The sequence below is a fragment of the Schistocerca piceifrons genome, chromosome 5, assembly GCF_021461385.2.
Source record: "Schistocerca piceifrons isolate TAMUIC-IGC-003096 chromosome 5, iqSchPice1.1, whole genome shotgun sequence".
NCBI classification, from domain to species: Eukaryota; Metazoa; Arthropoda; class Insecta; order Orthoptera; family Acrididae; genus Schistocerca; species Schistocerca piceifrons.
Window position 1 is genome coordinate 261784134 of NC_060142.1, and position 21405 is coordinate 261805538.

The 21405-nt window shown below is 38.5% G+C and overlaps 1 protein-coding gene across 4 annotated transcripts in view; it reads left to right on the plus strand.

The window, feature by feature from the left end:
• Nucleotides 1-21405, plus strand: part of LOC124797962 (protein enabled) — a 190569-nt gene that overhangs the window by 161516 nt on the left and 7648 nt on the right. For 3 of the 4 annotated variants that reach the window (XM_047261120.1, XM_047261122.1, XM_047261121.1), the window contains 3 exons: nucleotides 3639-3740; nucleotides 17177-17268; nucleotides 20165-20628. In XM_047261120.1, coding sequence (XP_047117076.1) covers nucleotides 3639-3740; nucleotides 17177-17268; nucleotides 20165-20628 — 658 coding nt within the window. The remainder of the gene's footprint in view (nucleotides 1-3638; nucleotides 3741-17176; nucleotides 17269-20164; nucleotides 20629-21405) is intronic. The other variant, XM_047261123.1, reaches the window with a different exon arrangement.

A 21405-nucleotide genomic window follows, 5' to 3' on the forward strand; every position in this document is an offset into this window, starting at 1 on the left:
TCATACTTTTACACCTGGTATAGTTTAAGTTCCAGATAGCTACATAATCTGGCCAGCATAGTAATAAAATAGGAATGGTGAACTGCCAATAAGGATTAATAATAGTAGTAAAATTGACAAGCAGGAATAATGACAACACACCATATAGTCTAAATAAAAAAAAAAAAGTATAATCAGCATACATTGTTCAGAGCAAAGCTTCTCTCATAGATGTCCATTTGGCACAAATACAAAATTGTAGAGAGCATCTTAATCCAAGCTAAACATCAAATGTTCAACAGCATATTATGGAAAGAAGTGTGGTTAGTACATTTAGAGGTGCAACATCTTGTTGTACTTTGTACCAAGAATGTAAGTATTTCAATGCTTGGCAGGGCAAAATGTACATTATTCAAACAAGGCATACAAGGCAATGCACTCCCAAGACTCTAATGTCTAGCCAGCCAGATAATGTTTCTGTAACACCTCCATTTGATGAGCTGCAGTGGCTTGATGACTGGAATTCAAATTAGTGACTGGTTGCACAATGTACCCACATAAGTCATGATTATTATTACTTAAATATCTCATTACAATTTTCATGTCATATAACACCTATTACATTACTCTTGAAGTGTGTGATAGTGAGGGGATTAAAAAATAATTACTTGTGACTAGCTATTCATGTACCAAGGTTTTCGTGTTCTTCATTAGATTAGAAAAACTTTCCGTCCAGTGCTCATATCGCTGCCCTTGTTACAGTAAAAATTTCTAGTTGCAAGAACTGGAGAGTAGGGCGTATGTTGAAGGAATTCAAATTCCGTATGCATTATGACAGCATTAGATGAATGGGCAGTATAACAGCACAGCACAAAAGCAACTGAATGAAGATCTCCATCTGCTGATAGCAGTATGATGACATTAAATGTTCTGTCTTACTCATGTAGTCTTCAGCCATTACTGATCTTTCATCCCCATGTTTGAATACAAAAGTTTGAGAGTCTTAATGACAAGCTAAGGTGTTACTGCCCACTCACTTTTCTGACTAGTGCTGGTACACTTAAGTTCCATCTCCTATGATGATAGTTAATAGGAATTTAGTACTTTCAACCTATAAATAACACAAAAGTTGCTCATAGCAATCATACTCTTGATTTTCCTTTCTGTTGTATACTCAGCCAACATGGTACCCAAATAACAACACTTTGAAAGACTTCAGACCTTGTGGGCAATATGATGTACCAAACTCACTATATCATACATTTATGTCTGTACGTGCATGACAAACTGCTAATTTTCTTTGAAAATACATTCCACCGCCGCTCAGTATGCCTAATCATGTTCTGAGGTAACAGACACATAGGTAAAGTAATTTTTTTTTAACTTACGACACCACTTAAAAACTTATTGTAGCCATACTGCAGGCCCATTCTGTGGCTGACTTGCTGTGTTTTACATTTTAAGAACACAGAAAGAGTTCACCAGATCATAACACCCCTTTTAGTGCATAATATCTATGTAATCGTCATTCTTGCAGAGCCTCTGCGTCTTTATATGGTGTTCCTGCACATTTTTGCCATCTGTCACCTCAGTTTTTCTGTTCATGAGCATTACTACTGCCAACTTTAGAAATTCTTAACACACATTCTTTATCTCACTTTTAACATTTTCCTTTTGTCCATCTCCATAAGCAGTGTTCAGCTTTCCTAGGTTCTTTTTATTATACGTATGGTATGAATGGGTTGTAAGTGTGTGGTTTCATATTTCTTATCAAATTTGGTAAACCAGCTTAATATCTGTATGTTCTTAGTGCACTGTATTATAAAAGGATTGTTGGGTTGAGATTTGAGCCAGGTACTAGATAGTATTCAAAAATAAAACACACAGTACAGAAGCTGCATATAACTGACTCAACAATCTGACAAATTTAATGATTCATTTATATGTTATAGTCCTCTACTGTTTTTATTCCACACCCTTTCTGCTCCACCTCTCACATTGGAATATAATGGGTTTATAATTTTGCACACACATCTTAATGAATTTAAAGTACAGTAGCGATAATTATAACAAAGTAAATTAAAAGTGGTTAGATTTAAGTGGGGCATATGTAACAAGATGATGTTACATACGTTCTTCACACACTACTTATTAAAATGTAAAATTTAATATATATATATATAACATACACACAAAATTCAAGCTTTCGCAACAAACTGTTCCCTCATCAGGAAAGAGGGAAGGAGAGGGAAAGACGAAAGGATGTGGGTTTTAAGGGAGAGGGTAAGGAGTCATTCCAATCCCGGGAGCGGAAAGACTTACCTTAGGGGGAAAAAAGGACGGGTATACACTCGCGCGCACACACACACACACACACACACACACACACACACACACACACACACATATCCATCCACACATATACAGACACAAGCAGACATATGTCTGCAGAAATATGTCTGCTTGTGTCTGTATATGTGTGGATGGATATGTGTGTGTGTGTGTGTGTGTGTGTGTGTGTGTGTGCGAGTGTATACCCGTCCTTTTTTCCCCCTAAGGTAAGTCTTTCCGCTCCCGGGATTGGAATGACTCCTTACCCTCTCCCTTAAAACCCACATCCTTTCGTCTTTCCCTCTCCTTCCCTCTTTCCTGATGAGGCAACAGTTTGTTGCGAAAGCTTGAATTTTGTGTGTATGTTTGTGTTTGTTTGTGTGTCTGTCGACCTGCCAGCACTTTCATTTGGTAAGTCACATCATCTTTGTTTTTAGATATATTTTTCCTACGTGGAATGTTTCCCTCTATTATAACTATATATATATATATATATATATATATATATATATATATATATATATCTGTGTGTGTGTGTGTGTGTCAAAGAATATATTATGTATGGTGAAATGAAATGATGATTAGTTACTAAAATATGTTCACTAAAAAAAAAGGTGGGTTTTATGCTACACATCTGCAATAAGAGAAACTAATGGGTTTGCAGTGCTCCACTGTCCCTATCCCTTGATCCTCCTCCTCCTCCTCCTCCTCCTCCTCCTCTTCTTCTTCCACCACCACCTCCTCCTCCTCTCCCTCCCCCCCCCCCCACCCCCCCACCCCTCGTACTCTATCATTGTGCTCAGCTCTCCTACCAATATGCTTTCCTTTCTGTGTAATATATCTAATCCTCCCCCTATACTTCCTTGCCAACTCCTCCATTGCTTGTACCTCACTACATCTCCCACATCCAGCCTGCCCCATCCCACCACTCTCCTATTCTCAAACTCACCTACTACCAACCTACCTCTCCTAAGCTCCGTCTCGCCTCGCGCCCTGCCTCCCACCCAAGCTCCGTCTCACCTCATGCCTTGCCTCCCACCCAAGCTCCGTCTCGCTTCCCTCTGGATGTCCTCACATCCTGCTTCCTACCCTTGGTCTCCCCCCACTACCACCACCACTACTACTACCACCACCGACCATCTCCTATCTCTCTCTGTCTCCTATACTGTTTGTCATTTTGTGCGTGCAAGTGAGAGGACAAGCTGTATAAGTTCTTTTAAATTTATTGTATGAAGTAATTATGATACTGTGTATGCTGCAAACAAATATTTACAGCAACACTGCCAAGAATATTGTGAAGATAAAAAATTGGAATGGTATTATTGCAGTAAGACGCTATGCCTTCCTCGAGTGTCCCTTCATCAACAGATGCCATGCAGTGTTGCAATAGCATCACGAATCCCAAGTCCTGGCGGGGGGACCAGTTCGAGGTATGAGCTTAATGCTCAAGGTATAATTGGGTACATTGGACATAATAGCTAACAAAAAGGTGTGGGCATACGTTTACAATAGATACTTTAGTATTAAATTATAGCTGGCAATGGTTGGTGGTATTTAAACTAACCACATTTGAGATTTCTGCGTATCACTAATATCAGCAGTAACAAAATGCTTTCCAACAAGAATTTTGCATTGCCCATCGTCACACAATATTTTCTGGTAGTGACCTGAGCAGTCAGTATTTTCATTATCCAAGGTGTTCCTGCTCAGTAGTAGCTGCACCCATGTGTTAATGACTGAATAAAAGAGAGAGTACTTCCATTCCCTGAAACTGGGACTACTGGGGCCAACCCGATGTTGCAGCAGAAGATACTGAACCTTCAGCTTTTGCACCCTGTTCTAAAAACATGGCCCCTGGTTGTGAGTGACGGATTACTTCTCACATTTTCTCTCGCTTTCTTACTTCTATAATTTTCTTAATTGTCTTTTTGTTTCAATTCTTGCTGTAAGCTCATATTCGGTGTCTGTTGTATTTATTTTTGGTAAGATTATGATCTGTAATGCATTTTTTCCCCACACTTAACCTTTTGATTTAATATTTTATTTGCATTTTTTATTAAATACTCTCTCTAGACTTTCTAGACAGCAGAAGAGTAAATCTAGAATTCTAGAAGCTCTATTTAATATCCTCATTTTTTTTCCAGCAAGGTCACCATTTGATGTTGTATTAGTGTGTATTGTCTACATTTATGAATTATTTGATCTTCCAGTTATTGTAGTTTTAATATTTCAAGAATCTTCGGATATATTAATGTCATTTGTATAAATGATATATAAAAATATCAGACATTTTTACTCTAAATTTGCAACAGTTTGAATGAACTCCAGCAGGAATTCATAAAATGCAGCTATAATATGAGAAGTTACACCTCTCCCTTTCAGTTGCCTATGCCTTGATGCCAGGAAACCACTACTTGCAAGATGTTTAAATAGATGAGTCCCACAAGGACAGTCAGTACACTTTGTTAAAAAAAAAAAATAATGCTCAGTTACAAAATATCCTGTCTCCTACACACACACAGTTTGAGTCTAACACACTCAGAAATCGTACTGTAAGGCAGGAAAGGACACAATGTAACAAGTCATCACCTGCAGTGTAAAGGGAGAGTGATGTAAATTATTCTTCAATTATGTGTTAATGTTTGCTAAACTAGATAGTTTAGTGTCACAGAATACAGAAAAGAGGTGCAGTGAAACTTATCACATTGCAAGTCAAACATTCCATCAGGATGATTAGTTGATTGTTTTGAATTTAAGGGACTAAACAATGACGTCATCAGTGCCATTCCATCAGAACAAAAGATTTTAGTATGAAGAAACTATGATAGCGTTCTTCCCAAGTCTGTACCTGAAGCACCATACTGCTGCCAGACATTAAAGGCAACACTAACAAAAAGTAAATATGTGTGTGTGTGTGTGTGTGTGTGTGTGTGTGTGTGTGTGTGACACACCAGTTCAGACATGAATTTTTTGAGTGAATACTAAATCTCCACTATACTTTCCAGAAGTTCACCAATGATGATGCCATTAAAACAATTTGTATTTTTGATTAGTCTCAAGAAGTTAGGAATAAAATTTTCTGAAGAAGTCTCTTAAAAAAAAAAAGGGGGAGGTTGTCTTTTTTATTCAGGGTCATCTTTACATAGGTAGATACTGTAGGTGACAAAATGTCTGTATGTGTGAAACAATTTTTTTTTTTTTCTCCTTCTCCCGTGAAAAATGGAGCTTCTAAAATTAATTTTTCTTGGCAAATGTGGATTAATGGAAGCTATAGAAGAGACATAATATGTTAATGGACATTCTGTTGTGGAAACAATTGCCAAAACTGCATATCAGTAGGGTATGAGCTGCTGCTCGCTTTCCACTTCAAATTCACTCTCTCACACAAATCTGCAGATGGGTATATTTTAGAGTGGTGTACTTAAAGCAGATAAAGAGTGATAAGCCAGTAGCACAAAAGCTTTTAGTGTGTGTCTGTGTGTAAAGCTTTTAGTGTGTGCCTGTGTGTCGCGTATCAATCGGAAACTAAGGTGCTGATTTTGAATTCCACATTTCCATACTGCGGCTTGCAACATGGGAATAATTCAAAGTGAAATGGATTATAAAACACAAATGTACATATGTGGCAGAGCTTCAAACAGCTGTGCAAATTTCTTAATTTGTGGACACAAGTTTCGAGACACTCATTTGATCAAGCTATATATGAACCATGCATGGCATGTGTCTTTTGTTTTATACCAGTTATGAGGATGATGTATATGCATATGTTATTCACTTGAATATGAGCAAAACTCAAAACAGGCTAGTAGTGCCCCAGAGATCAAATGAATGATAATTTTTGGTTATGGACATCAAGGAATCATATCAGCCCAACATTCATGTGGAACAAGTCTTACAGCAACTTTTCATCATGACTTGATATTTAATCTTTACAGGAAAAGCTTCCATAACTCAAAATTTAACGTTTATTTTCTATGGCAACATAACTTGTAACACACTGAAAATGCCTTGACCAAAAAGCCGTGCCAATATATTCGTGAAGTCTGATCTCGTACTTTCTTCAATCTTGTTAAAATGCAACCAGACGTCAACTTATTACCAAAGAGGAAACAACAAATACCTGCACTTTGTTTTCCTTCTCTGGAAGAGTTTTGTGCTACTGTTATGCAAATCATCCAAAGAATGAGCAGTCATGGTGTCCTGAATGAAATAGCAAAATAAATATGTAGATAATAAAGACACTGTTATACATGTAGCTCCTTTCTATAGTGAGTTGCTTAAGAACTTGCAGGTATGTCAACGAATTGGAAAGTTGTAAAAGAATGCATAAACTGCTTTGCCAAGCTAGCATATTTTATGCTGGTCTTAAGCTTTGTTTCTCATCATTTAGTGTTTATATGTTCAACATCTACTACTTCATTTACGTACATATTCTGCAAGCCACTATATGTTGTATGGTGGAAAGTACCTTATACCTCTGCTAGTCATTTCCTTTCATGTTCACTTGCAAATAAAGAGAGGGAAAAACGACTGTCTGTATGCCTCTGTACCAGCCCTAATTTCTCCTATTTTAATGATCAGACATCATTTTGCGAGATTTTCATTGGTAGCAGTAGAATCATACTGCAGTCAACTTAAAATCATGATTCTCTAAATTTTCTCAATTTTGTTTTGCAAAAAGAATGTAGTCATCCATCCAGGGATTTCCATTTGATTTCACAAAACATTTCTGTAATACTCATTTGTTGAGTGATCATAAAAGTAACAAATCTAGCAGCGTGCCTCTGAATTGCTTCAATGTTTGGGTTGCATTAGTGTTCTGTTCATGACCTCCTGTACAGATGAACCACACTTTCCTAAAATTCTCCTACCAAAGTAAACCATTCACCTTCCAACCATCCTCACATGCTTGTTTAATTTCACATCACTTTGCAATGTTACACCTAGATGTTTAATTGATGTGCCAGTGCCAAGCAGCACACTACTAATGTTGTATTTGAACATTATTTACTGTTTTTCCTACTCATCTGCAGTAATTTAAATTTTTCTACGTTTTGAGCTAGCTGCCATTCATCATACCAACTAGAAATTTTATCTAAGTCATCTTGTACCCTCTCACTGTCACTCAGTGATGACCCTTTCCTGTACCCCAAAGCACCATCAGCAAACAGCCACAGAATGCTAGTCACCCTGTCCATCAGATCATTCATGTGTACATGTTGAATCACTTAACTTGTACCGCAAATATTGTGGAAATGAAAGTGCTCGAGATGCGTGGTTTACGCAGAGTGAAGGATAGTCAGGGACTTGTTAGCCAGTAAACAGAATGTAACAATAACTGTAAAGTGTATTTTTTGTGTAAACACATACTTTTTTAAAGGGAACAAGGCCTTCTGATATTAACAAACTAAAAGTATGGTAAATTGTGTCAGTGGTGTTTGTTGCAGGATTCTAGTGCGAGTTGTTTACAAAATAACGTATTCTGAAAAGTGCGCACACTGATACTTGTACAATACACACCAAAGAACAACACAAGTGCATACATTAGTTACGTGGATTCTGAACAGTAACAAGACAACTGCTCATCACAGGATGTGTTCAAAATGACCACTGGCAGTGGAAATACACCCTTCCACCTGATATGGAATGACTGATCCACACTTGTTAGAATTTCAATGGAGATGTCTGAGCAGGCTGCAGTAATACGTTGTTGAATGTCATTGGCTTTAGTTGGTATGTCCTTGTAGACAGTATCTTTCAGCTTTCCCCACAGGAAAAAAATCTACAGGTGTCAAATCTGAGGAACAGTTTGGTCAAAGTAAAGGTCCTCCGTATCCAATCCTAAGATTTGGAAACAATTACTGAAGACATGCTGTAGTACTTCGCACAGTATGGGCTGGACAGCCATCATGTCTGTACCACAGTTTCTTCCTAGTCTGCTAAGAAATGTCTTCTAGAACCCATGGAAGAAGATGGCTCTGTTAGGAGGCTACGATACTTTTGCACTTTCGGTGTTCCACCTATGAAACATGGGCCTATGAGCTGATGGTTCACTATCCTGCATCACACGTTTACACACAATGGACGCTGATGTTTCACCTGACGTAGCCAACAGGGATTGTCAGCAAACCAATAGTACATGTTTTGGTGGTTTACCTGGCCACAATTGGTAAATGTGGCTTCGTCATTAAACAAGATACATGATACTCTGGAGTATCTTGTCTTAATGCCCATATACAGAAGTTAACAAGATTCTCATAATCGTTCCCTGCAGCTCTTGATGGAGAGAGACCTAATTGCAGTGGAACCACTGTTGATGGAGAATGCATCGAACACTTGCCTGACTCATACCACTTCCTCGTGGTTGAAGATAATAACTGCTGAGACATCTGTTCGAATATCTTGCCACATGCACCATACTAGAATGAACTTCATTCTTCCTACACTCTCCATACACTATGAGCATGTTGGTTTTTCACACACACACACACACACACACACACACACACACACACACACACACACACACACACACAAAGTGACTAGGAAGCTGCAATGCTCTCAAGTATTATTACAATCTGTTTGTTGGCTAACAATATGAGCCCCTGACTACCAACTCAATCTGTGAAAAGCCACACTTCGGTACCACTTTCCATTTCCGCATTGTTTGTGGTGCAAGTTTTAGGTGATTCACCCTGCGTAGAGAAGAAGAGCAGTCCTATCGCACTTCCTTGGGGCACTTCTGATAATATCATTGTCTCTGATGAACACTTGCCATTGAGGATGATGTACTGCGTTTATTACTTAAGAAGTCTTCGAGCCACACACATATCTTTTCCGTATCATTTAATGATATGTCTGCAGTGGGGCACCATGTCAAATGCTTCCCAGAAATCTAGCAATATGGGATCACCTATTGTGCTTCATCCATGGTTCACAGGATACTGTGTCAGAAAATGGCAACCTGAAAATTTCACTTGAGTGATGCTTTCTGCATCTGTGCTGATTTATGGATAGAAACTTTCCGTTCTCAGGAAAATTTATTGTATTTGAACAGAGAAAATGTTAATGAATTCTGCAGCAAACCAATGTTACGGGTATTGGTCTATAAATTTATGGGCCCACACTTTTTTCCACTTGCATGGGACTTCGTGCTATGTGAGAGATTCACAATAAATGCAAGCTAAATAAGGTGCCAGTGCCATAGAGGACAGAGTTGTTGTTAGAGTCTTCAGTCCAGAGGCTGGTTTGATGCAGCTCTCCATGCTACTCTATCCTGTGCAAGCCTCTTGATCTTCGAGTAGCTACTGCAGCCTACATCCTTCTGAATCTGCTTTGTGTATTCATCTCTTGGTCTCCCTCTACCATTTTTACCCTCCACACTTCCCTCCAATACTAAATTGGTGATCCCTTTATGCCTCAGAACATGTCCTACTAACTTAGCCCTTCTTCTAGTCAAGTTGTGCCACAAATTCCTCTTCTCCCAAACTCTATACAATACCTCCTCCTGAGTTACGTGGTCTACCAATCTAATCTTCAGCATTCTTCTGTAGCACCACATTTCGAAAACTTCTATACTCTTCTTGTCTAAATTAGTTAGCATCCATGATTCACTTCCGTACATGACTACACTGCGTACAAATTCTTTGAGAAACTTAACTCTGTACTCGATGTTAACGACTTTCTCTTCTTCAGAAACACTTTCCTTGCCATAGCCAGTCTTCATTTTATATCCTACCGACTTCTACAGTCATCATTATTTTGCTTCCCAAATAGGGAAACTCATCTACTGCTTTAAGTGTCTCATTTCCTACTCTAATTCCCTCAGCATCACCTGATTTTATTTCACCACAGTCCATTATCTTCATTTTGCTTTTGTTGATGTTCATGTTACATCCTTCTTTCAAAACACTGTCCATTCCGTTCAGCTGGTCTTCCAGGTCCTTTGCTGTCTCTGACAGAATTACAATGTCATCGGCAAACCTCAAAGTTTTTATTTCTTCTCCATGGATTTTGATTCCTACTCAAAATTCTTGCTCAGTATACAGATTGAATATCACTGGGGATAGGCTACAATCCTGTCTCACTCCCTTCCCAACCAGTGCTTTCCTTTCATGCCCCTCGACTCTTATAACTGCCATCTGGTTTCTATAGAAATTGTAAATAGCCTTTCGCTCCCTGTTTTTTATGTTTTTTACCCCTGCCACCTTCAGAATTTGAAAGAGAGTATTCCAGTCAACATTGTCATAACCTTTCTCTAAGTATACAAATACTAGAAATATGGGTTTGCATTTTCTTAACCTATCTTCTAAGATAAGTCGTAGGATCGGTATTGCCTCATGTGTTCCAACATTTCTACGGAATCCAAACTGATATTCTCCGAGATCGGCTTCCACCAGTTTTTCCATTCGTCTGTAAAGAATTCATGTTAGTATTTTGCAGCCATGACTTATTAAACTGATAGTTCGATAATTTTCACATCTGTCAACACCTGCTTTCTTTGGGATTGGAATCACTATATTCTTCATGAAGTCTGAGGGTATTTTGCCTGTCTCATACATTTTGTTTACCATATGGTAGAGTTTTGTCAGGACCGGCTCTCCCAAGGCTGTCAGTAGTTTTTATGGAATGTTGTCTACTCCTGGGGCCTTGTTTCGACTCTGGTCTTTCAGTGCTCTGTCAAACTCTTCACGCAGTATCTCCCATTTCATCTTCATCTACATCCTCTTCATTTCCATAATATTATCCTAAAGTACATCGCCCTTGTATAGATAGAACCTCTATCTACTCCTTCCACCGTTCTGCTTTCCCTTCTTGGCTTAGAACAGGATTTCCATCTGGGCTCTTGATATTCATGCAAGTGGTTCTCTTTTCTCCAAAGGTCTCTTTTTTTTTCTATTTTCGTGTAGGCAGTATCTATCTTACCCTTAGTGAGATATGCCTCTATATCCTTACATTTGTCCTCTAGCCATCCCTGCTTAGCCATTTTGCACTTCCTGTCAATCTCATTTTTTAGACGGTTGTATTCCTTTTTGCGTGCTTCATTTACTGCATTTTTATATTTCCTCCTTTCATCAATTAAATTCAATGTCACTTCTGTTACCCATGTGTTTCTACTAGCCCTTGTCTTTTTACCTACTTGATCCTCTGCTGCCTTCACTATTTCGTCTCTCAAAGCTACCCATTCTTTTTGTGCTATATCTCTTTTACAAGTTCTTGTCAGTCGTTCCCTATTGCTCTCTCCGAAACTCTCTACAACCTCAGGTTCTTTCAATTTATCCAGAACCCATTTCCTGAAATTCCTGCATTTTTGCAGTTTCCTTAGTTGTAATCTACAGTTCATAACCAATAAATCGTGGCCAGAGTCCACATCTCCCCCTGGAAATGTCTTACAGTTTAAAACATGGTCCCTAAATATCTGTCTTACCATTATATCATTTGTCTGAAACCTTCCAGTGTCTCCAGGTCTCTTTCACATATACAACCTTCTTTCATGATCCTTAAACCAAGTGTTAACTACGATTAAGTAATGCTCTGTACAAAATTGTACCAGGCGGCTTCCTCTTTCGTTCCTTACCCCCAGTCCATATTCACCTACTAGTCTTCCTTCTCTTCTTTTTCCTACAATCAAATTCCAGTCCCCCATGACTATTAAATTTTTGTCTCCTTTAACTATCTGAATAACTTCTTTTATCGCATCATACATTTCTTCAATCACTTCAACATTTGCAGAGCTAGTTGGCATACAAACTTGTACCACTATGGTAGGTGTGGGCTTCATATTTATCTTGCCTACAGTAATGCATTCACCATGCTGTTTGTAATAGTTTACCCACACTCCTGTTTTTTCATTCATTATTACACCCACTCCTGTATTACCCCTATTTGATTTTGTATTTGGAACCCTGTATTCACCTGACAAGAGGTCTTGTTCCTCTTGCCACTGAACTTCACTAATTCCCACTATATCTAACTTAAACCTATCCATTTCCCTTTTTAAATTTTCTAACCTACCTGCCCAATTAAGGGATCTGACATTCCACACTCTGATCCGTAGGATGCCAGTTTTGTTTCTGCTGACATCCTCCTAAGTAGTCCCCACCTGGGGTTCCGAATGTGGGACTATTTTATCTCTGGAATGTTTTACCCAAGAGGGTGCTATCATCATTTAACCTTACGTTAAAGCTGCATATCCTTGGGAGAAAGTACGGCTGTAGTTTCGCCTTGCTTTCAGCCGTTCACAGTACCAGCACAGCAAAGCCATTTTTGTTGATGTTTTGAGGCCAGATCAGTCAGTCATCCAGACTGTTGCCCCTGAAACTACTGAAAAGGCTGCTGCCCCCTCTTCAGGAACCACACATTTGTCTGGCCTCTCAACAGATACCCCCTCCATTGTGCTTGCACCTATGGTACGGCTGTCACTCAGGCACGCAAGCCTCCACACCATGGTTTATGGAGGGGAGAGGATTCTATCCGGACTTAGCGACTTATTTGTTTTCAACTCTTCCAGTTTATTTTTGAACAATTGCTGTTGGGAATATTTGCAAAAGATGTTATTTTAAGATGTCGTGCAATGTCTCAAAATAAATCTTTTGCGAATATGCCCAACAGCAACTGCACATGAGATTGTATGTTTCTCTTGTATAACTTATTTGTATGAGCTTTCCTAAGCTTATTTTGTCTGATGATGATTACTCAAAATTTGTCAAAATAAAGTTTTTAGCGATCAAGATGTTTCCATGGAATTAGTTCCATGGAATTAGCTCGTGGCAGACCTCATCAGTTGGGTGGAAGTAAATGATGTCCACTCATAGTTTAAGTAGGATGCTAACAACTGCTTACCTGCTCTTTCTATCATAAATACTCTCCTAGCTTTCTCAGTGGATTTATTAACTTCACCAAAACTCAGACCCATGTATTCCATCTCACGAATAAACAAGTAGCTGAAACCCTTCAAATCATCTGGGAGGAATTTCTCTTGTACACTGTCTGACTCCAAAATATCTGCAAGTGACTCTGGACAGTATGCTTACTTATAAGAAGCTCTGTTTATTGAACATGAAACGAAAAGTGTCTGTCAGGAATAACATAGTGCACAAACTGACAGGTACTGCATGGGAGAGCTCACCCAAGCACCATGAAAACTAACAACCTAGCGCTGTGTACTCGTTTAAAACCTACGCCGTATATAAACTCCCCTGGCATAGCCCTTCCTGAAATTAGGTGTGAGATAGCTGCTAAAGAGATTCTTGTGAACTGCTAGAGCTCTTACAGGAAAATAACAGCAAGCAAGGGCCACAAAGTGGTGAGGAACTGTCAACATTTGGAGAACTGGATGGTTTCAAAGAAAGAGCTTCCTCCTGGTCATTCTGAGAAGTGGACAAGATGGAAAGCGCTCAACAGACTATGTTCCAATACCTCAAGATACAAGATCAACCTATAAAAGTGGGGTCTTTCTGTGGACTCAGTTTTTTGCAATTGTGGTGCTATGCAGTCTCTCAACCTTCTACTGCAATCTTCATCCACATGCACAATGAGAGACCTCATGAGGGTGACACCAAATGCGCACAATATGGCCAATTTCTATTTGACCATTGTTTAAACTGATGTCAGTGATTGATTTTCTTTAGTTGATTATATACTTTGGACTTCTTACATTATAATAAATAAAATCATGATCATTAATGTGTGTTGCTGTATGACACAGTCAGTAAGGTCAGGACTGTTTGTAACTACAAATGTAAAATACTTCCATTCTGTGTGGGAATTTTTTGAGCAATTATTGTGAATCGAACCTGTTACCTCCACATCAACTGCCGATAAATCTATCCACCAGACCAGGGAGTCTGTGCATACTGTCCTTAAATATATGATGGAAAAAGTCAGATATCTTTATTCCGGCTAAGATATTGGATTTCCAAATTTTTGCTTAGCAGCTTGTCTCGAGAAGGACCTTCTCTTTCTGCTCTTTATTCCTAGTGCTTTCCAGGTAGCTCTATCACTGTCCTCAACTGACTTAAAAGTTGGTTGTGACACTAGGAAATCATCTCTGAATTTCTGCAGTATCTTCCTACACACTTCTCCTGATAGTAATTCTCCAAAATTCTTCCAATAAAATATTTCATTCAGTCAACTCGCCCCTTCCAGATGTTTGGTATATTATCTTGATACATGTGAGAATCTATGTGTGTACATGTGTGCAAATACACTTAAGTGCAAGACATATTTCAAGATTTAATAGTGTTGCCAATGGATTTGTAGAGATGGCTTTCTTTTGTATTATATTTAAAGATCTCTCTCTCTCTCTCTCTCTCTCTCTCTCTCTCACTCACTCTCTCACTTTAAATTAATTGGGATAATCACTGGAGAACTAAGCTACACTGACGTTCCTAGTTGCCTGAGACAAGTCTTAACAAGGTATCTGAGTATACCTTTCAGTATCTTACATAATTTAATTTTGTTAATGAATTTGAACGAAAGTTTAATGTCACTGTTTACTATCACCAAACCCATACCTTTTTTTTATAACCTTTCGTCGGAAGCTGCTGGTTGCAGTTAGCACCACTCCATGACCAGTAATAATTGAATTCCTTCCCTAAAGTCTGACTACATAGGTTAATTATTATTTGACCTCTCTGTAGCTAATAGTACCACTGATGTGGTAATTGGTAGGTTCAGGCCTCATTAGTTTATAGCCTGACCTAGCTATTTAAGCATGTAAGACAGAAGTGCTGAACAGTTGCTCTGTTGACTAGCACTAGTTGTGTGTGTGTGGCTTCTAAATGATTTGTCACATCAGGATACCTGTGCAGTTAAGTATTATGTATAAAATTAAAGTTCCTTTGACATCTTCATAGTGCAATTTTTATAGCCTGGCTTTATTGAAATTTAATGTTTGTGAATAAATTTTGTTGTTTTGACATTTATAAAGTAAGTATGTATATATTTAGGTTCCACATTTTCATTTTTCTTTTGTAGACCTCTATGTATGGAGGACTGAAATGCCTTAAAAATAATCAATTAAACACCATGCGATTCAAGAACCATTCTCTCGTCAAGAATTGTAATAATGAAATTTCAGATAGTACATAATAAACAGAAATGAGGAAAGGCAACTATTCACAAGTAACTAATTGACGCATGGTGCATAAAGGTCCCAATATTTTTTTCTACTTTTACATCTCTCTTAATAAAAAGATGCAAATATATTTTTAAAAATATGCACCAAGAAAATTGTAGTTGCTTAATTAAGGTGGAGGCATTGTGAATAAAAATTTAAAAAAAATTCCGTTTTACTTGTGGGAATACTGTTGCATTTTGGTGCGTGTGTTTTGAGGAAGTCACACACACATAAAAAGAAAGAGTAAAAATATATGTAAGATATACCATATGTGTGTATGTTTCAACTCTACGTGTAACTTTAAATTTCAGAAGTTTGTAAAATTTATTAATGAAAATTGAAATGTAGGAAATTTGTGTTCATAAAAGGGTTTCTTCTCTGTCATAATTTGTGAATGTATCCACATTTTTCCTTAACAGAATAAGAGACATTTTGCTTTGATGCAGTTTGTATGCAAATGAGTCTTTGTTGTTGACCTTTTAAGAAATACACATGGTCTATGTTCATGGTAATTATGGTCTTTGCAAATGTTTGACAAGAACAGAATCTTACAAATATTTGATGCTGATGTGGAGTCCTGGTTTACTGAACTGAACAGTGATAAGTTTACAAGCCACATTGAACAAAAAATATATTGTCGCAGTTTTGTTACATTCTCATTAGCTGAGATAAAAGTCGCCAAGAACGAGTTTTGGTTATTTGAAGTCTAAAAATGCAAGTCCTCAATGATATGAGCAGTAAAACTCCATAGAACGACAGCTACAGAGAACAAACAATACAATAAGTAGCACTCAGTATTAGCTGACATGGCACAAAATCACATTTGTAGCACAGGAACGAGTGCAGTCTGTTGCTGGCGGCATAACTCCCTTATTCTTTGCTGTTGCCATATGACTCATTACTGGCAGGCTGGTCGTGTAGTCACAGTCCTGGCAGTGGTCGGTGAAGTTCAAGTGCACCTGGGATCTCATATGGTTTGTTTGAATCTTCCTGACAGTGAGACCAGAATTTAATATGCAGAAACTGTAATTTCAGATAAAGTAACTGGCACTTGCTTCAAGAAACTATCTGCATATCACAAGATCTGAAGGGAAACTATAGAACTCTGTTAAAACATTATACCTGCTTAACAGAACAGTTAAGATAGGCATTGAAAAAGGACAAGAAAACATTTGTGACAAGAAATGTAAGTAAAAGTAGGGTTTCCCATTTCACATGATGGTGTTATTCTACTTCCTTCAGTTGCAGTTGTTGTATCCTTGCCTCATTTGGGCAGTCTCTCTCTCTCTCTCTCTCTCTCTCTCTCTCTCTCTCTCTCTCTCTCTCTCTCTCTCTCTCTCCATATCTCTCTCTCTCTCTCTCTCTCTCTCTCTCTCAAAATAGATCAAGTGTTTAGCTTTTGGATCATTAGTATTTTACATATATAGACCAAAGGTAAACATGTAAAAAATTCATAAGGGGGTTGTTAAAGGAAAAGTCCATTTGTGCTGTGAATCAGGAAGAGGTATGTATACTACATATAAGGACCAAAAAGCAATGGTGAGCTATAATCCATTGTTTGTGAAGATGATTTCAACAATTACTGTGAAAGGATTAGGGAGTTAGAAAGCTTTTTACTTAAGATTTAGAAGATATGTGTAATAAGCACAGAAATTCATTTTTGAAACCTGTTGCCTTTTGTTCTGTTACTGATATATGTTCATGAGCAGTGATTATAATGACAGCCAGATAAAATTTTCTTGACAGGACAATGACAAGGGAAGATGTAGCAATCATTCAAGAAAGAAGAATGTCAACACAACAGCCACAACAAGAACAGCAACAACAACGACAACAGCGTAAGTGTTACTAATTCTTTATTTTTGTTTGGAATGGCATTGCAGATGATTGTTTTGAGTACCTCAGAGCATGACACCGCTGGCTGTTCAGATTGCATCGATCACAGTCTGTGTAGTAATAGAAGACCTTAAATCACATGTCTTGCTCTGCCCTTTTAAAATAGCCATTGTGACTTCTTCATTTGTATGTGTGTGTGTGTGTGTGTGTGTGTGTGTGTGTGTGTGTGTGTGTGTGTGTGTGTTTTACATGATGCACACAGAATAGCACATCTGGGCCATATATGGAGCTGGAGTGTTGATAGTGCTTCATCATGAGAGAGAGAGAGAGAGAGAGAGAGAGAGAGAGAGAGAGAGAGAGAGAGAGAGAGAGAGGGGGGGGGGGGGAGGTGTGTGGTACATTGGTAAGACACTGGACTTGCATTTGAGAGGACAGTGGCTCAAATACTGATCTAGCCATCCAGGATGATTTTTGTGAAATAAACACGGCCAAATTCTTTCCCCAGCCTTAGCGTTTATTCCTTTTCCAGTGATTCTGTGTGTTAAACCCTAATCATTCTTCCATTCTGCACAAGGGAAGTGAACCAAGTTACACATATGCAGACAAAGCTACATTTTATTGAATGGGCATGAAAGGTCATTAGCAAAATTGTTCATTTTATGAGGGTAAGGTAGTTGATCTGGTAATGATAAACTGTTTAGTGTAGGTCAAAATGGTCCATATTTTTTGACAGTCCCCTTTTTGGTCAGTGTGTTTTGTCCAACCTTTTCCTGTGAGTAGTTTCCATGCCTGAAACTGAGTTGTTTGATGGTTGGGAAATAACCACCCTTGGATTGCATAAACTTGTCATCAGACTCAGATCTTATTTTAGCCACAATATTCTTTAGTTTGGGTAGGTAGACATCAGAAAATCCCAAATCTGTTGAATAGGGTGGGCTTAGATCAAACTGTACTCTGCAGTGAGACATTTCTAAAACTTCTTGACAGAATAAAGTTGTTACTGAACTGGGACTGGATCTTTATCCTTGCCTTTGTGGGTTTTGCTTTTTCCAGCTGAGCCATTTAGGCACAACTCACAACTCACAACCCACATTCACCGAGTCAGTTCTGCCAGTACCCCTCAGTTTTCTTTTTGCCCATGTACTATTTGGCAGTGGGCTGTGTGTTGCTTTAGATACACTTTACTTGTGAAAGATTTGCATAAATGTTTTATTTTAAAAACAGTTTATAAACTATTGTGTTTTGACCTTCTGGAGATTTGGATGTAGTGCAATGGAACAACTGTCTTGTGCATAACATTCGTTGAGAGGTATTCCCAAATTCATTTACAGTATGTCAGTCATAAAAATATTTATATTGGATTAATATTATGTTGACCTGGTGACGATAAGCTTGTACACAAGCTCAAGATTGGAGAAGAAAATTGGCGACTACTTTCAAAGGAATAATCGTGATATTTGCTTTAAGTGACACTGGGAAATCACAGAAAACATAAAGCTAAATGAAAAACTGGAGATTTGAACCAGCTGTCTCCTGAACGTGAGCCCAGTGTCTTAAGACTGCACAAGTTCGCTAATTTGAATGTACAGTATCTACTCAGAAACAATAACATTGTTTTATGAAGGCCTTATTGTAGGTGAAATTCAATGTATCTTTCCGTACTGATACATTGATGCAACTGAATTTCATGTAAATCGTCAGAAGTGCTTTACACAACTCACATGAAATTCGCATTTAAAGAGGACCACCTGCTAGTTTTGCTTATACATTTTCCCAACAAAGTTGAAGACGTGTAAGAAAACAGACACATGAATCACTTAAGTGCATATCTGCAGAAATCATTTAAATAAAAATTTCATATTATTTTGTTTTGATAACTTTCTTGATAGTTTCTGATGTTGTGTATTCTTTTTATGAAGTTCTTAACTATTTATTTTTATGATATCTCCAGCACAGTGCACATGCAGAGTGCAAGTAGATCAAAATGTGCAGTATGTGAAGTTTTACTTTAATGAGTTTTTTCTGCAGAAACTACAAATATTAAGCACCAGCGAGTAATTAAGCCATAGACCTCTTCCAGCTGGTTGATTGCTGTCTGTAAGGCGATATAAGGAGCGATCTATGATCGTGGGACATGGGATGAGCATGTCACCAATCCCTACAATCATTATTGCCAGTAGATGAACCCTGAGGATGCTGCTGCTTCTTTATTTGGCCTCATGAGGCCTAATGGACACTTTTCCAGATCTCTCTAATTCAGGAGAAATCTGAGGATGTACCGAGAATCAAATGTGGGTTTTTCTGCACTGAAGCCAGTGACACTAACCATTTGGCTATGCAGGAGGTCAAGTAGTAAGATCCAAACAAAAAGAGGAAAACAACTGCAGTTTAATTTTCTGGAGCACTGTCGTGTGTTGCCAGTCCCTGATGATTTTACCCATTATTTATAAATATCTTTAAAAATGACATTATGTAACACTGTAAGCTGCAGTTAAAGATAATCTTTAATATTTTAATGCTTTTGGAAGAAGCTTGTGGTGTTGCATGATATTATTTCTGAAGCTCATCAAAGCTGTAGAACACAACAGACATTAAATATTTTGGATATATGAATATGTTCATTATGCTTTTCACAAACAGTTTCATACATCAGTGTAACACACCTAAAATTAGAAAAAATACTTTCTTTATAATGGGTATGTGACACCAGATGCAGACACGTTTTGTAGTCTCAGTGCAGCCTTTTGGGTTTCCATTAAAATAATTTATATACCGATAAGATCTAATGTGGACATAAAATATTTAGAGGAAGTTTACTTATTCCATTAGAAATGTTTATTGTAGATTAATTATGTTGTCTTTAATATTGTACTATTCACACGTTTTCAACCTCAACAGTTGTTGGTGGCGGCTCTTCACCAGGAAGCTCATCACCCAGTAGCACTGGTGGGCCGCCTCCTTGTCAACCACCACAGCCCCCACATCCTCCTGGGTCTGGTCTTCCTCCGGGTCACCATAGGGCATCATCTGCGCCGCCGGCTCCTCAGCCCCAACCACCTCAGGTGGCTCTCCAACAGCAGACGCCTCCCGGTGGTGCTCCACCAATTACGACTGTTGGCGGCCCACCTGCACCTCCCCCGGCACCACCTGCTCCCCCCGCACCACCGTGTCCTCCATGGCTGGGTGGTGGTTTACCTTCCTCAAATGTGCCGCCAGCTCCTCCTGCACCCAGTGCGGCACCACCTCCACCACCACCACCTCCAGCTCCAAATGTCACACGATCTTCTAGCAATGATGGGCAAGAACAGGGATCGTCTCTTGCTGCCCAGCTTCAAAGTGCTAAGCTACGCCGTTCGAGCAAGGTAATTTATCATCTTGAAAGATTAGCTGAAGCTTATTGTTCATTTTAAGTCTGTTTTCATTTATGTGATGCTGTGTAGGGAAGGAAAAAATGCTGCATTTCATCAAGTTGCCCAACTTACATTTTTATATCTCAAGTGCTGAAATCTGTATTTTTCTCATAGGAACAACTTCATAGTTAGTGCTCCTACTAGAGGTATTAATATTTAAAATACGGTTTACAGTATCAAATGACTTAATTTGTAATATGTTTCTGCTTGGTGCTTTCTTCAGACTATGTACCCAAAGACAGACAGCACCTATTTTCACCTTCACCCTTTGCCAATAGTGACAGAACAGTAACCTACATACAGTCCTCTCAGTTATGTACCCTATACAGGCATATTTAGGAATCTATCTTCCTACACTACAAAAGAAAGGTTTTTTTGTCCACAAAGGCATAACCTTATCTATTTAGACAGCTGAACAACCCCTTAATCTCTTGCTCATCATGCATCTCTCTCTCTCTCTCTCTCTCTCTCTCACACACACACACACACACACACACACACACACACACACACACAACCTACCTAGCCCCCCAACCCACCCCCCCCCCCAGCCCCCCACCCCACCTCCCCTGTGCTGTCACCTCTTGAGCCCTTCATCATTGTCTGGATATGATTTTTAACTTTTAAACAGAAAAAAATTTAATTTCTGTTCATCTACATCAGTTCTGAAGTGCTTCATTAATAACTTTCACATGTCAGTTGCATTTGGATATGAGTACAGGCACTGTC